We start from the raw sequence: 15,265 nt of genomic DNA, 5'->3' as shown, positions 1-15,265 counted from the left end.
TTACTATATCGATTTGGCCTCTTGACGAGACGTTTGGCGGAGCGATCTCCACGGATATGCTTTAGGATGTCAATGGTTGCAAGACACATGGCTTAGATTACAACAAAGACATCATGGTTACCTATTTTATGGCCTCGTCTTAATAGAGAGATCATTGCTTTTGTATGACACGGCTATTGATATCAGACTGCCTCCATGATTCCAATTGATCTATTATTGGTGGCATTACTGTATTTACCTTACTGAACAATTTTTATATTATAGCAAATGGGGAATAGCTAGACTGGAAGACCAGAATAAGTTATTTAATTGCAGTTAAGATGCACTGACGATATCATGTTGGACTTGTTATCAAGCCATACTTTGATGAAATCCTTCAAAATCCATGATTCGAGGCTGAAAGCACTAGCAGTACGGCTTTAGCCATACTCATGGTTTCCTATTCTATGACCTCATCTTTTATAGAGAGATCATTGCTTTTGTATGACACGGCTGTTGATATCAGACTCCTTCAATGATTCCGAATGAGGATTTATCATTGGTGGTGGTATTGTATTTACCTTACAATTGATCACTTTTTATGTTATAGCAAATGCAAATCAGTGACTGGAGGCTGAAAGCACTAGTATGGCCTCAGCATGTTGTAAAGGTAACAGGAGATGGTACTGATAGAAGCCCCATTGCAGCAGCCCATTGGTGTCTCTCGACCATTTCCATCTAAATTTAGAATTTCAATTTCCATCAGGAAAAACAGTTGATTGACCTTGTTTTCTCTATTTTTAGGTTCCTGATTATTTTTAACCTGATTTCTGCTTTGTTGTACACTCATACCTGCCCCATGTAAAAGTCCTGTTCACACTGCTAATAGTTTTTGGTACGCACACAAACTTGCTTTTACATAGACCTCACAGGCTCCTTTTACAAAGGAGTGATCAGTATCAGTAAGTTTACGTTGACAACAAGTGCCAATAGTTAAACTTGGGTGTTTGAGGCATAGTTATCAGAATTGTACCGGACAACAATTTGGCTAAACCTTGGGTCACTGGGTTACTGGTCGGACCAGTAGATCAACTGATTGGATTGCATGTTTCATTAAAAAATATTTTAAAATATATAAAATTATTCAAAATTATATGTAGTAAAAGTCTAAATACCAAAATTAGTAAGAAAAGCTAAACAATCCTAGATAAGACTTCAGTCATTTATAATATGATAAAGATAATAGCGTCAACCAATATTATAAACATAAACCTTTATCTAGATTACATAACATGTGACAATATTTTAAGAAGTTAAAGAATGAATATGCAATTAAATTACTTAAACAAGAATTTGATATTGATATAACATACATATATGAGAAAAGTTAAAATCAAACTTATGTTAATAAAATGAAGTATAATTAGAAGAGATGGCAATGAGAGAATGATCTTTGAAACAGAGGTACCAGGAGAGGAGTGGATCGTAAATTACCAAATAAATAAAAATGAATAAAAGATGGAAAAAGAGTAGTGGTTGGAGGGAGATGAGGGATGGAGAGACAACGATGGTAAAGGGACATGAGGAAGAGATGACAACAAAAGGAGAGATGCAATTGAATGAGTAAGGTTGTTTTCTTTCTCACCTTAATTCTAATTCAAAATTGACATAAATATCCTTTGAAACAAATTATGACAAAGATTTAAGTTAAGGACAATTAAATATTTTTAGACGTATTAGAAGATCGGATTGGTTTTATTTAACCCGATTGGTTCATGCTGGTTATCCAAAAACTGGTTGGGTAAACCAGATCATTCTAGTTTTTTAACATAACTGATCCAATAAATAAATTAATGATTCGGTTAGCAGTTTTTTGGTCCGACAATCTAATTTGGTCCGGTTTTGATGATTATGCTATATAACTTTAAAGCTGAGGGAGCAGAAGCCAAAGTCAAAATCCCTGTAACGAAAAACAAGAACAATACATCTGTTGGCTAAGTCTATCTAAAATTGTATATATTGCATAAACAGATGTACTTGATATCAACATGCATGCATATTTATATTATAGTATGCTAATATTGCATGTGTATATATCTTTTACATAAGGTGGTCAGAGTGATAGGCTCATTCACTCGTGCTACCTTGGGATTTCTGTTCAATTTGCTCATATTGTCAATATTGCTCAATGCAAGATAGGCCTATTTTCCCCAGCTGCCAGCATATGGACTGTGCCAATTGGTTATGATGGCAATACTTGGAGGAGCTCAAGTCAAGTCCTGATGAATCAGAAGTGAATAATGAAGCTGACACCAAAGTCAAGGGCCTAAATATAAGAGTTGTATTCTGTCAACTTAGAACCTTATTGAGAATGGACAAGATCTCAATTTTCTAAGAAGATAATACTACCAATAAATAAGATAATTTCCTACCAGAGCTTTCAGCAAAACAAATTGTGTGCAATCAAGGGTTTCACTAACAAGGTTCTCTTGCTTCTATCAATGGATTAATGGTTGAGTTTGTCATAAAATACTTAGATATGATAACAAGGACAGTGATAGAGTGTATATAAGACTAGATGAGTCTACCTCTGTGAACCTGACCTTAAGTTTTTTTGTTCATGCAGTTCAACTTATCAAGTTAATTGATCTGTTGGATCAGGTTGTGATAAATTGTACTAGTGGTGAACTAGGGTTATGCATTGGTTTGAGCTTTGACAAGGATGTCAAGCTTTGTGGTATTCTAATTTAAACTTACATCGGCTATGGAAGAATGAATGTAATGGTATATGAGACTAGATAGGTATACCGCTATTTATTTGGACTTGAACATTTTTAGCTTCGGGCCCATCAAGTGAATAATTCAGTTCTCCTATTGGGGGGCTGGGGTTCTTGATTCTTCCTTGTTTGATTTATTTTTGGTTGTGATCTAGTGGTTGCATGTTGCATGTGCAAGTTTAAGAATCAATTGACTGAAATAAAAGTAATAGTTACCTTTTCCCCATGGTCTCATGTTGGGTTTCACAACATGGTGCAGGATCAACTCTGAGAATTCCCAAATTAATTTATTTCTGTGGAATTTTCCATGTAACTGAATATGAAAATCAAGTTCTTTTACTCCAACATCTTAATTCATTAGGCTTTTGTACCATGGTATAAGCGGATATAAGATTTTGGTGCATGACATATTTTGTTCATGCTTATGGAGTTTCAGATGGTACTATGTTTTGAGAATTTTGCTTCTCTTTTTCTTACCTATATTAACCTATTTTGTTCAACCAGCCTTGTTTCGCTGTCGGTTGCCACTATCCTCCACCGACTGCATTTTGACCAAGTTACTTTTGGGACTTCAACTACTTATGACTTTGTTGGATTATCAATTTTACTAATATCGTTTACAGCATGTCTGCTGCACCATATAGTATTTCTTCCTTGTTCTATTGATGTTCTATTTTATTATCTTTATTGGAGCTTTTCTTTTCATCTTTCTCCATTTTAAATATTACTAATATTTTTAAGCTCTTCCTGACATCTCCATTTGGAGAGATTGTTTTTGTGTTTCTGGTGGTTTAGACTTGTGTATGCAGCATCTCTATATCAATCATGTTTGGTAGGAACATCACAACTTTGATATCTGCTGTTATTTCCTGCAATGTAACTTGGCACTTTATATGAATTGTCATTTTTATTTTTGTTATCATATTTATTCATGATTATATATATTTTTAAAATTTAATATTTGGGAGTACCTCGTTTTGCTCGGGCAGGCACATAAGCGAATGCTTAGCACCTCGTGTATTTTGGCATCTTGGCGCCTAGCGCATTCGAAAACACTGAAGAAAAGCAAGTAATTTATCAGGTCATAGAAGTATAACCATATATCAGAAAAGTATATCGTTTGGCTCAGTGATTTAAAAAGGCGCTCGGGCGAGGCGAGGCCCGAGCGCCTCGCTTCACTTCCAGGCGGCACGCTTCAAAGAGGCGCCGCTTGGGCGCTTGCCCGAGCCCAGGCGCTGGGCGCTTTGGGCGAGTGCCTGGGTTAAACCAGGAGACTGAACCAGTGTTTTAGGTCTGGTTCGGTCTCCGGTGCTTTAGTTGGTTTAATCGAACCAACTAAAGCACCGATATCAGCTGTCGCTGCTCAACCCTAACCCTGCTCATTGCCGCTGCTGCTCCCGCTCCCGTTGTCGTTGCTCGCTACCGCTGCTGTTGTCGCTGCTCGCTACTGCTGCCGTTGTTGCCGCTCGCTGCTCCCGTTGCTTGTCGCTCTCGCCGCTCCTGCTCCCGCTGCCGTCGCTTGCTGCCGCTGTCGCCGCTCGCCGCTACTGTTGCCGTTGTCGTCGCTCGCCGCTCCCGCTCCCGTTGCCGCTGCTCGCCGCTGTCGCTGTCGCCGCTCCCGCTACCGCTGCCTCCTTACACTTCCGCTGTCGCTGCCTCCTTACACTCCCGTTCCTGCTTCCGCTACCGCTGCCGCTGCCGCTTCCTCTTTTCTCAGTCAGCACCCCCTTACACTCCTTTTCCTTCTTCTCCTTTTGTATACTGTTAACAGTATACTAATAATAGTATTTGTATTTATTAGATTAATAATATATTATTTTGATTTTGTATCTTAGATTTTCTTAATTTAATAGCATATTATTTAAAATTTTAAATAATTATATTTATTAATTATATTATATATTTTTATATTTTAGCATCTCGTTTCGCTTGGGCGAGCGCCTAGTGCCTCGGGCGTTTTTGGACCTTGGCGCCTAGCGCTTTTTAAATCACTGGTTTGGCTTGGGGTGTAACTAAGATTAAAACCTTTAAAAAAAGTTCTTTCTTTTATTGAGTTATTTATGTATCACCAGTGTAGAAGGGTTCTGTATTTCATGTGTTTCTATGTTGAAGTACCAAAGCTTTATTTTTATTGCTGATAAAGTCTATTTCTGTTTGTAAGTGGAAAAGTCATATGGAAAAGCTTACATCAAGAGGTGTTCATACAAAATGCTAGGTGGAAAATTGCCTCTCAAAAAAGATTTGCCTCACCAAAATGTTATTGTTCGTACATATTAGTTGTTGTAGTACTCCATAGAGTTCTCTAGAATTCGTGCTCTAATATGTGAACTTCAAAGTTCTGTAGATCAATTAAAAGCTTATGCTGCCACTAGTTCTTGCATATGATTTTACCAATCTAATTTCTGATACTCTAGTAAAATATCATATTTATGTTGCAAAACCAAAAATTCTTACTCATTAGTATCTCAACTATGACTTAATTAACTCATTAAAAGTTTAGAACATATCTTCAAGATTAAGTTTTATGATTTTCAGGAGTATTATTTAGGTTATAGCTGCAAACAGTGGAAGGAGAAGCTAATCAGTTTTAACTGTATCGGTTCAGTTTGATGGGAATGTTCGAGTTCAAATTCTTGACATTTACTACAAAATTCAAATTCAGATGTATGGTTGAATTGAGTTGCCAGGTTAAATATTCAATACAGGTATAATAACTCATCAATGTAGTGGGATGCTTACATCTTAAGGTTACATATTCTTATTATGGTTTAAGTTATAAAAATATACATGTTCATGATCATAATTACCTCTATCAAGTTTCAACCCCATGATAAATATATTTGAGCATTCATCATGTTTGGCATCCTTCCTTTTATCTATCATTTTTCCTTTGGAAGCCATTCCTACGTAATCAGGCCTGTTATGAGAAAGGTACTAGAGTTTGGCATATCTTTTGAATGTCACTGGAAAAGTAGTATCAAGGAGTAACAGCTGACTGATGTGAACTTGTCCCATCAATTCCAATGGTCCAGTTCAGTTCTAAAATAACTGAACCTGCTTGCTGGTGAATTATGGTGTAGATTGAGACTTTCTCTTTGATGTGCTATTCCAAGGTTTTTTTGAACTATTCCTTATGAAATATTTCTTAACTTCTATGCTTTATCCACCTCTACTTTCTTGTTTCTTTCTTATCATCTCTCTGGAAAGCTACCGTGTCGTGCATTGTTCTTGACCGTGCCTCTTCACATAGGTTATAGCTCACCATCTAGTTTTGCTGGATCAGTCATCAGGCTGTAAATTTGTCCACATGCTAGCCTCTTCACATTGTTGTGTGGTTGATTGACTGATAAATCAGTTGCCTCACCATGATTTCTTCTCACCATGTCTTCTATTCATCCTGTTATTCCAATTGGGGCAGATATCTTTGTATGCCTGTTTAGACAGGTTAAAATCAGGAAGAATGTGACTTGATTTGGATCACAACCTCCATGAACTATAATAAAGAGGTTTTGTTTGGATATCTGTGACGCCCCAGTTTAGTCTCACATCATATATGAGAATAATTGAGTTGGTTTATATAGTTAGAGCAGTTTAATATTTTTATTTGGCCTTAGGACTTAAACTAAGTAAATGAATCAATTGTCCCATCAGGTTGGTCATGATAATTGGTTTTAGAGGTAACTTATAACCTATCATTGGATGTGGTGAGATATCCAAGTATGAAAGGACCTTCTAGGAATGGGACCGACCAATAGGTTAGACCTCACATGCACCGTTTTAAGTTTGATTCTGTGTTATGTTTGGACTTTAATGAGGATGTCAAACCTTAAACGAGGGAGATTATGGAGGCCCAGTTTAGTCTCTTAAATGTGGAAAATAATTGTGTTGGTTTATACAGGGTGGGCCTTGGTACAATGGTACCTTACCTTTGCAACTTAGGAGATCAGTATTCAGGAACAACCTCTTTAAATATTTAAAGATAAGATTGCATATATTGGCCGTTCCCCAAATCTTGTATTGGCAGGAGCCTCGTGCACTGGGTAATGATAAATGTAGTGGATTATTGCAACATTTAGAATAACTTCCTGATATTTAGTTTATATTATCTCTCTTTTATTCGATCTTGTTTTTACATGATTTATGCTGGTGATTTGTGTGAGTCTATATTCTTTGTTAATTATGAGTCTATCTTCTTGGTTAATTCTAAGTGGAACTGGTGTTTGTGCACTCCTACATAGTTAACCTCATAAATCATTGTTATTATGATATATGTTGGGAGACTTGTGTTAATATTATAAATTTCGACATAAGGACATTTTGTTGCAAGAATCTTTTTTTTTCAGTTTGAATCTATAAATTTTAGTGCATTATTTGTGGCAGGTGGTTGCCAATCATACCATAACTTTACCATCATTGACTTTGCATGCAGTTCCTCGGAACTTCAGGTTGCTTGAAGAGCTTGAACGAGGAGAAAAGGGCATCGGAGATGGGACTGTAAGCTATGGTATGGATGATGGAGATGACATTTACATGCGCTCCTGGACAGGAACAATAATTGGTCCTCTTAACGTGAGAGATTCTACTTTGAACTTTATAACCTTGCCTATATTCAAACTGTTCTCATTTCTCGCACTACATCTCTTGTTACAGACCGTACATGAGGGTCGCATCTATCAGCTGAAATTATTCTGTGACAAGGACTACCCTGACAAACCTCCTAGCGTCCGATTCCATTCACGCATCAACATGACTTGTGTCAATCCTGACACTGGAGTGGTAGATCCCAATTTGACATGAGTCCACAGTTTTACGAAACAATTACTTGGAAACTGATGCTTCAATACATAAATCCAGGTAGATACAAGAAAATTTTTGGTCCTGGGGAACTGGCAACGCGATTACACAATGGAGTACATTCTAACGCAGCTTAAGAAGGAAATGGCGGCATCGCATAACCGTAAGCTTGTCCAGCCACCGGAGGGCACTTACTTCTAATATCTCACTGTTGCAAATTAAGGTCCAAGTTCTTGTATCGATTCAAGAAGCAACGAACCGAATGTTTATTTCGTCATGCTTGTGGTGGACGATTCTGCATGGTTATATGTCTGACAATGGCACTTAAACTGTTGACGGGTCGCTGGTGTGTATTACATCCGAACCAGAAGAAACTAAAGTGGTGTCTTGGACCGTGCTCTTTTCTGGATAAACGCACCAACTCTGTTGTAGCTTAGACCATCTTATTACTGGAAATCAATGGAGTTATTTCTAGCTGCTGCTTTGGTACCTTTTGTTGTGAAGATTCGCTCCATTCTTTTAATTTTATGTCTTGTAGTTGATCGTTGTTTTGACTGTTCGTTGAAATCACAAATGCTCTCTGTAGGCTTTAGATAAATTTTATAATATAGCTTATGCTATATGGAGAATCTTAATACCAGAAAAAGTTTTATATGTACATACGCGTTATTAAAATTCACTAGAATTATTTATTATTTTCAAACTCTGCAAGGATTAAAATCCGAATTAATTCGGCGGCAATGACCAGTGGCACTGTCGTCGTTTTCTCCAATGTCAGTGGCATTGTATTAATAGGATGCCAAAAGCCCAAAAAAAAAAAGAAAAAAGACGCAAGGAGTGGGTGAGCGAACAAGAGCGGACACCGTGGCGGCCGCCTTGCTTTAAAACCAGGAAACTTAATTTCATCTCCCTAAACGCTGCCCATTCATTTTCCTTTCAAAATATCAACGCCCCCCGCTCCCCCCCCCCCCCCCCCCCCACGTCTCCTACTTTTTAAACCATTAAACTGGTGCCTTCAAAGAAAACAAGGTATCCTCTTCCAAAGAAGCTACCCATCTCATTGCTCACATAATTCCTTCCATAATAAAAAATCATACATATAAGAACCCGTCGTTTCCCTTCGCCAATAGCCGCCCATTTTGATTTTTTATATTATATTTCTCGTTTTTCTTTTTTCCCTCTTCCTGCTTACATTACATTTGCAATATATAATAACAAATAATTATATTATTGATAATAATTCATCCCCGTTCGCTTTCCTTCTAGTTCAACTATTCTTCTTCTTCTTCTCCTTCTGGTAAGGACGGCCGTGACGATATCGGCGGTACTCCGGTCGTGAGGACAAGGCGAGAAGATATAGCTAAGGGGAAAAAGCTTGCGAATTACTCTCTTTTCTTTGGTTTTCTTGCTATTTGTGTCGTCATGGAGCTTGATGGTAGATTCTGGTGAAGAGAGCTGAAAGAAACCCTAGAGATCGGAGTCCGAAGGATCTCCTTCCAACTTCTGCGTTTGGAAGCTTCAGTTTGAGATTGCTGTAAGGTTAGCATCGGGGGCTCGTCTATGCATGGAGGGGAGGGAAGGAGGAGTACCTTCTACGGCGGCCGCCGAGGGGGCCGGGATCTACCAGCCTCCTCCTCCGCCACCTTCGGCTTCGCCGGCGGCGACGGTGGTGAGAGACGAGAAGTCTGCTTGCCCAGTCGGCGTGACGGCGACGGTTATGACGGCAGCCGCTTCGACAGCGGCCGCGGTGGTGGTGGGACCCGCCGCAGCTACGCCGGTGGCGGAGCCGATGAAGAAGAAGAGGGGGCGGCCGAGGAAGTACGGGCCGGACGGCAGACTGCTGCAGCCGCTGAACCCGCTGCCGATCTCGGCGTCCGTGCCGTCCGGTGTCGAGTACACGCCGGCAGCCGCGGTGGGGGCGGCGATCAAGCGGGGTAGAGGGCGGCCAGTGGGTTTGGTGAGCAAGTCGCCTCGCTATGGACTCGACTTCGAGCCACTCGGTATTCCTTCTACACTGTTTGTTCTCTCTTTTCCTCCCTTTCCCTTTTGACAGTTACGAGACGAAATCGAGGTGTCTTATATGTCCCTTATTTTTCCTAATTAATCTGAAATCACGCTTGGGTTTATCTTAAACTCAAATCAAAACTCTAATTGATGCGATTCCGTATGAGTTTTGGAACTAATGGAAAAAATAAAATATCTTTATATTTTTCTATGATCTAAAATTTCCCTGTCTGCTATTACTGATGATGTTGGTTTTCCATGACGGTTTTGTTGATGATGTGCGAGTCTGTGGATCCCCAAATGGTCCAATTGCGACTCTCTCTCTCTCTTCCTTCTCGTCTGAGTTCATTTTTGGTGGTAGCTGTCAACTTGGAGTTCAAAAATAAGTCCTTGTGATCTGCAAAAGGGACCACTATGTGTGATCTCTTTCTGCAGATCTGATAAGGTTAGGGATGTTGTATCTTGCGGAGAAAGCGAAGTTTGTGGGGTTGGCCGAGGGTACCGGAAACCTGAATCTTAACCCCTTCCCTTTCTGTAGTTTTGTGGCTTCCATCGTGTTAATTCCGAGAAACTGCTGTGGTAAACGCAGGGTGTGGGGTTGGATCATTCTCATGCTGAAGATGTTGGCATTATCAAATGGGTGGATATGGTCTTTACTTTTTGTTTGCAACAGAACCCTTTATCGTACATCCCCATGGGAACTCAAGTGTCTTGGGCATGATTCATGTGGTACAGTGGAATTACTGTTAAAGCTGTTTATTGTAGTCTCCATCTGCTGTTCGAATGATTTAGGTTCTGATCTGGGGATTGGTTAGCTACAGAGTCTGCAAGCAATATAGTTGGTGGCTCAACTCTCCAGCTACTAATGCTATCACTTGAACCTTAATCATCTTCAAGTGTACCCAGTGTACTGAAACCTCTGTTTTCTTTTCAAAGGTTAGGTTGCAATCATCTGCTATATAGTCTCTTATTATCTGAATTATGTGATGCAGGAGATATGGTAGCCTGCTCCGCCGGTGCAAATTTCACACCTCATATCATCACTGTTGCTTCAGGTGAGGTAATACTTTTTTGGAACTGCTATTAATTTTACTATCTAACATATGTAAGATGTTCTTATCATTTACTTCGTTGCTTCCTTGATATAATGCCAATATGAGCAAAACAGCTTTAGGTGGTAAACGGGAGAACACTTTAAACTTGGCTAGCTAATTTGTTGTCTGGCATCATCATAGACGTTGATAGAATCTTTAGTGTAAACCTACTCGAAGCACTGCAAAAATTTCTTTCTTATGCATTTAATCCTTCGACTGTTTTGTCTTCGTCTTCTTCCCTCTGGGATCCTTTGTTCACTTCTACTTGAAATCAATAAGAACAGTGTGAGAAGTGTCTTTTGTTGATCTTTAGCTAAATTTCATTGCTTCTCACCAATGGCTGGCATGGAAAGATTAAGCTTAATGTGTAGCTTCTTTTTTTATTTAGCTTACTCAAATGTCTCATTGAGTTCGTCATGCATCAACAATCAATTTCAGATTTTGAGAAAAAAGGCGGCCAATTATACAAGGCTTCTGCCAGTGTGCGGCCTAAGGAGGGTTGATGTACATAACATTGCCTTAACCCTTTATACTGAGAGGTTTTGTGCACTTTAGATGGTCCATTGGAGAAAGTATTTACCTTGTCTCCTTTTATTTTTCAAATCCTTAATGAAAACAAGATGTGATGGCAGTTCCATTTCATTTTTCTTAGGACACATGAAGGAGAGATTTAGAGTTATCGTAACAATTTGTTTGTACATTAATCTTCCAGTATAATTTTCATTCATCATGATGGGAAGGTTTTCTAGGACACTATGATTGAGGCAAAACTTTATTGGCCGAAGCACTTGTGTATACAAATATTAGTTTCTGGTAAAAGCTGTTAATGCTAGACAAATTTAGATTGCTTTGTTCAGTCTTCTCTTACTTTCATTTTATTTAAATTCACTTTGAATTTAAAAGGCACATGACTAATCACTCAAAATCTTCATCGAACATATTACTAACAGACATTTGTTTTTTTTCTTTTTTTTGCAGGATGTTACTATGAAGATCATATCATTTTCACAACAAGGGTCTCGAGCTATTTGTATTTTATCAGCAAATGGTGTTATTTCAAATGTTACACTTCGTCAGCCTGATTCAAGTGGTGGTACATTAACTTATGAGGTCTGTGTACAACTAACTATATTGAGTTGGAAATCAAGGATTGTTCTATAAAGAACTGTCAGCATCAAATCAATACTGTGAAGATAAATAAGTTTAGCATATTAAGAAGCACATATTTGTGCAAAAATCTTTAGTGACAAACATAAATGCAATTACATCATCACTTGCATGTAAGTAACCACTTAGTTTTGATCCATTGGTTTAGTTGGTTGTTTGTGCCTTTGTACTGATGTTGTTACTTATGCAAAGTTTTTGTTAATCTAGACTCCTTAATTTGGGAGATTTTGAACATTTTGCCCGTCATTGCATAAACATTGAAAAAACTGGAACCTTCTAATAATTAAGTTTGGTGGAGCTAGTACCTCATTTCTCCGATTTGCCATACTTTTGTAATTAGGAGCCAGCTTGTTATGGTCAATGGCAGATTATAACTGGTTGTAAAGACTTCTAGATCTTGAGATGTGCTCCATAGCCAATATTTGGTGCAGAATAACAACCAATCCTTTTGATGGAAAACAAAAAGATACAGGTGTAATCATGTTAACAAGCTTAGTCTTGTCCATTGAAAGGCAATAAATCCTTAACAAAGATATCTTTTGTTATTAACTTTCGTTGATACAAAATACCATCTAGGTTAAAGAAGAATTAATATATTTGTCCACTAAGAGAGATTCTTGACTTTACCATACCATGTGGCTGACAAGAAAAGTAAATGTTAATGGAGGTGCTTTCGCTCTTGGTCACCCCATGGGTGCAGCAAGTAAATAATTTGGTGCAGGAGCCAGCTTTATATATAAAATTGAAATGGCATGGATTGGTTGTTCCATAGCCCTAATAACATGTCATGTCTGGCTGTACCACTGTTATACTAGTTATATAGAAGAATATGATATTTTTGGCTCTTTGAGACTCCTTTCTGTCATCTTAATTTTAGACAGAACAAGGTGTTCTATATTCTATTTACAGACCAATATATAAGCTTTTCATGCCATTTTCGAGTCATTTCCTAAATAATAAGGTTATTATCAAGACATCAGGGACTTCTTAAACCAAAGATACTTTGTCAACCTTACTCAACAATATCTTTGTTACTGGCTAAATCATGATTCAAACAAGAAGAATTTGTCTTTTTTGGCCGATTGTCATGTTTGCTGTTATCAGATGAAAATTTTTAGTGAGTCATTTTTTTGGATTAAGTAAAACTTTTGCCGGGAGGTCAAATAAAGATCCTTAACCATATGAAGATTCTCATTAGTTTGTACCATCATGATGCTGGTCTTCTTGTAAATGCTAGTGCTTTTACAACAGAGGTGCTACATTGTTTGTAACATAAAAAGATAATGTAATCTTCGGAACTCACGTCTGGCATTGTTGCATTTTAGGTAATGGCATGCTGTTAGTGATCTTGGGCTCTCAAATATAATATTTCTAGATAGCAGTGGTTAGGATAATGATTACCTAAATATGAGTAGAGGTGGTGAAGTGTTGTTATAAGGGGCAATTTTACCATGCTATGCGGAAGATTTTAACATGCCTTAGGTGAAAATTTGAGCTGATAGTAGGAAACATTTATGACAAGTTAGTAAACTTATGGGTGGCACAAGGATATCGCTTTCCAGATAGTGCCTTGAAGGTGAGAATTGAGGATTAGGCTGTTTTTTTGCAAATTTACGGAGTCTCTGTGTGATGTTTTCTCCAATTCCCTGCTCTTGGATTCTTGTATTGCATCGAGGTGTAAGCATTCTGATTGTCAGTAAAGCTCCCACATCTCAGCACAAAGTGTACATGCCTTTTCTTTGACTTTTATTGTACTAGCAGAAGATGAAGGCATTTCACCCTTCTTATGCGCTAGCAAATTACATTTTTCACAAGCACTGAACAATGCTTATGCAGTAGCAAATTGCATGTTTTACCCTTCAGAGGAGGTTTCTTTATATTGCCAAACTGTACAAATGATGTTAATTTGTTTGGGTTCATCACTAATGACCTGATCCAAATTCTTATCATCCATAATTATCTCTGATGGCATGGTGTGGGTGTACTGGATGTTGCCGAGTTAGATATCTAACATGCTGTAATGCAGGGCCGATTTGAATTGCTCTCCTTATCTGGATCATTCATGCCAACTGAAAATGGAGGAACACGAAGCCGATCAGGTGGCCTGAGTGTTTCTCTGGCAAGTCCAGATGGCCGAGTTGTTGGTGGTGGAGTTGCTGGTCTACTGGTGGCTGCAAGTCCAGTGCAGGTAATAGGACTTGTGCCTTCATCTTCTCATTATTTGAAATCCTTCTTTTTATGCCTGAATAGTTATGGTTTTGCTGAATTTTTTGTTTGACCCTTTAATTTAACTTCTCTTGGATTTTAATTTCTTTAGAATTATTCAATCCTAATGATATGGTGAGTTTATTCAATGGCAAATGATTTCAACAATAGATCTATCCACAATCTTTTTCTCTATTTCTCAACAACAATAGATCTTGATCTTTTATGAGTAGAATATCAGGAGTGTGTCGCTCAAACAAAATTACTGTATCAAACTATTCTATGTTAGGTTGTGGTGGGAAGTTTCGTGCCAAGCTACCAGATGGAGCAGAAAATAAAGAAGCCGAGATCAGAAACCGGATTGGTACCTCCACCAACATCAGCAATTCCTGTGTCAAGCGCAGCCATGGAGGAAGCTTGTGGTAGCGCGCAAGGGAAGCACACTTCATCAACGAGTAAACCAGATCCTTCAACTGCCTCCTCTTTCCAGGCGGAAAGTTGGGCTGCTTCTCTGCAGTCGGCTCCTGGCGATAGAAACTCGACAGACATCAACATAAGTTTGACTGGATCATGAAGCCATACCAGAACATTCTTTTCTCCCTCCCCTTAAACCATATATATATATGTATATATATATATATATACATATATGTATATGTATATGTACATGTATATATACATATATGTATATATACATATATGTATATGTATATGTATATATATGTATATGTATATGTATATATACATATATGTATACATATATGTATATATATATGGCAGTATGAAACATTATTGCAATCTTAGCATGCATTTGCATCTATCGCGGATAACAGATCTTAATGGTTTGGTGTGTGGGTTTGATAGGTTCACGGCTTCAGCTTTTGCTTGTTTAATTTAGTTGACGTTCTATATTGAAACACTAAAGCTTTTCCTACGTCTTTGGAATGAATTTTGTAGCAGCAAAAGCTTTGTTTCAATCAACTGATGCCAAAAGTGATACCACCAGAAGTTGCCGCAACGTGTTCGAGCCTCATGTTTATACTTTTGGTGACAATTTACAAAAGAAAAAAAAACTACAACATAAATGGAATTTTGATGACAACAAAGAATACGAGTGATCGTACGCATCATACCATGTGATGACAGAAAACTCCACGTGATGGCATGAATCTGAACTGCTTTGCTCCAACGATTAGATCGATGATCTAATCAGATATCAGTCGTGGGTCGAATCGTATTCGGACC

At 38.2% G+C, this 15,265-nt stretch overlaps 2 protein-coding genes and 1 long non-coding RNA gene across 4 annotated transcripts in view; 2 read left to right on the top strand and 1 right to left on the bottom strand.

The window, feature by feature from the left end:
* Positions 1–8,024, top strand: part of LOC103973484 (ubiquitin-conjugating enzyme E2 variant 1C) — an 8,541-nt gene extending 517 nt beyond the window's left edge. The window contains exons 2-4 of one of the 2 annotated variants that reach the window (XM_009388060.3): positions 7,186–7,325; positions 7,407–7,532; positions 7,611–8,024. In XM_009388060.3, the coding sequence (XP_009386335.2) occupies positions 7,186–7,325; positions 7,407–7,532; positions 7,611–7,751 (407 nt within the window). In that variant the 3' untranslated portion in view covers positions 7,752–8,024. Of the gene's footprint in view, positions 1–7,185; positions 7,533–7,610 lie in introns of both variants that reach the window. The other variant, XM_065143805.1, reaches the window with a different exon arrangement.
* Positions 8,025–8,587: 563 nt separating this feature from the next.
* LOC135633853 (uncharacterized) lies at positions 8,588–9,261 on the bottom strand. Its single transcript, XR_010495170.1, has 2 exons — positions 9,140–9,261; positions 8,588–9,066 (listed from the first exon to the last, which is right to left on the bottom strand). It is a non-coding gene; the product is annotated as an uncharacterized LOC135633853 (long non-coding RNA).
* LOC135633852 (AT-hook motif nuclear-localized protein 1-like) lies at positions 9,066–14,954 on the top strand. The gene is made up of 5 exons (XM_065143804.1): positions 9,066–9,550; positions 10,547–10,614; positions 11,627–11,758; positions 13,842–14,003; positions 14,310–14,954. The coding sequence occupies exons 1-5, from the start codon at positions 9,115–9,117 to the stop codon at positions 14,592–14,594; spliced, it is 1,083 nt and encodes a 360-aa protein (XP_064999876.1). The 5' UTR covers positions 9,066–9,114; the 3' UTR covers positions 14,595–14,954.
* The last annotated feature ends 311 nt before the right edge of the window (positions 14,955–15,265 follow it).

Source organism: Musa acuminata, chromosome BXJ3-3 (assembly GCF_036884655.1).
Source record: "Musa acuminata AAA Group cultivar baxijiao chromosome BXJ3-3, Cavendish_Baxijiao_AAA, whole genome shotgun sequence".
Taxonomy (NCBI): Eukaryota; Viridiplantae; Streptophyta; class Magnoliopsida; order Zingiberales; family Musaceae; genus Musa; species Musa acuminata.
The sequence above is the reverse complement of the archived record's forward strand: the minus strand, read 5'-3'. Positions and strand labels throughout refer to the sequence as shown.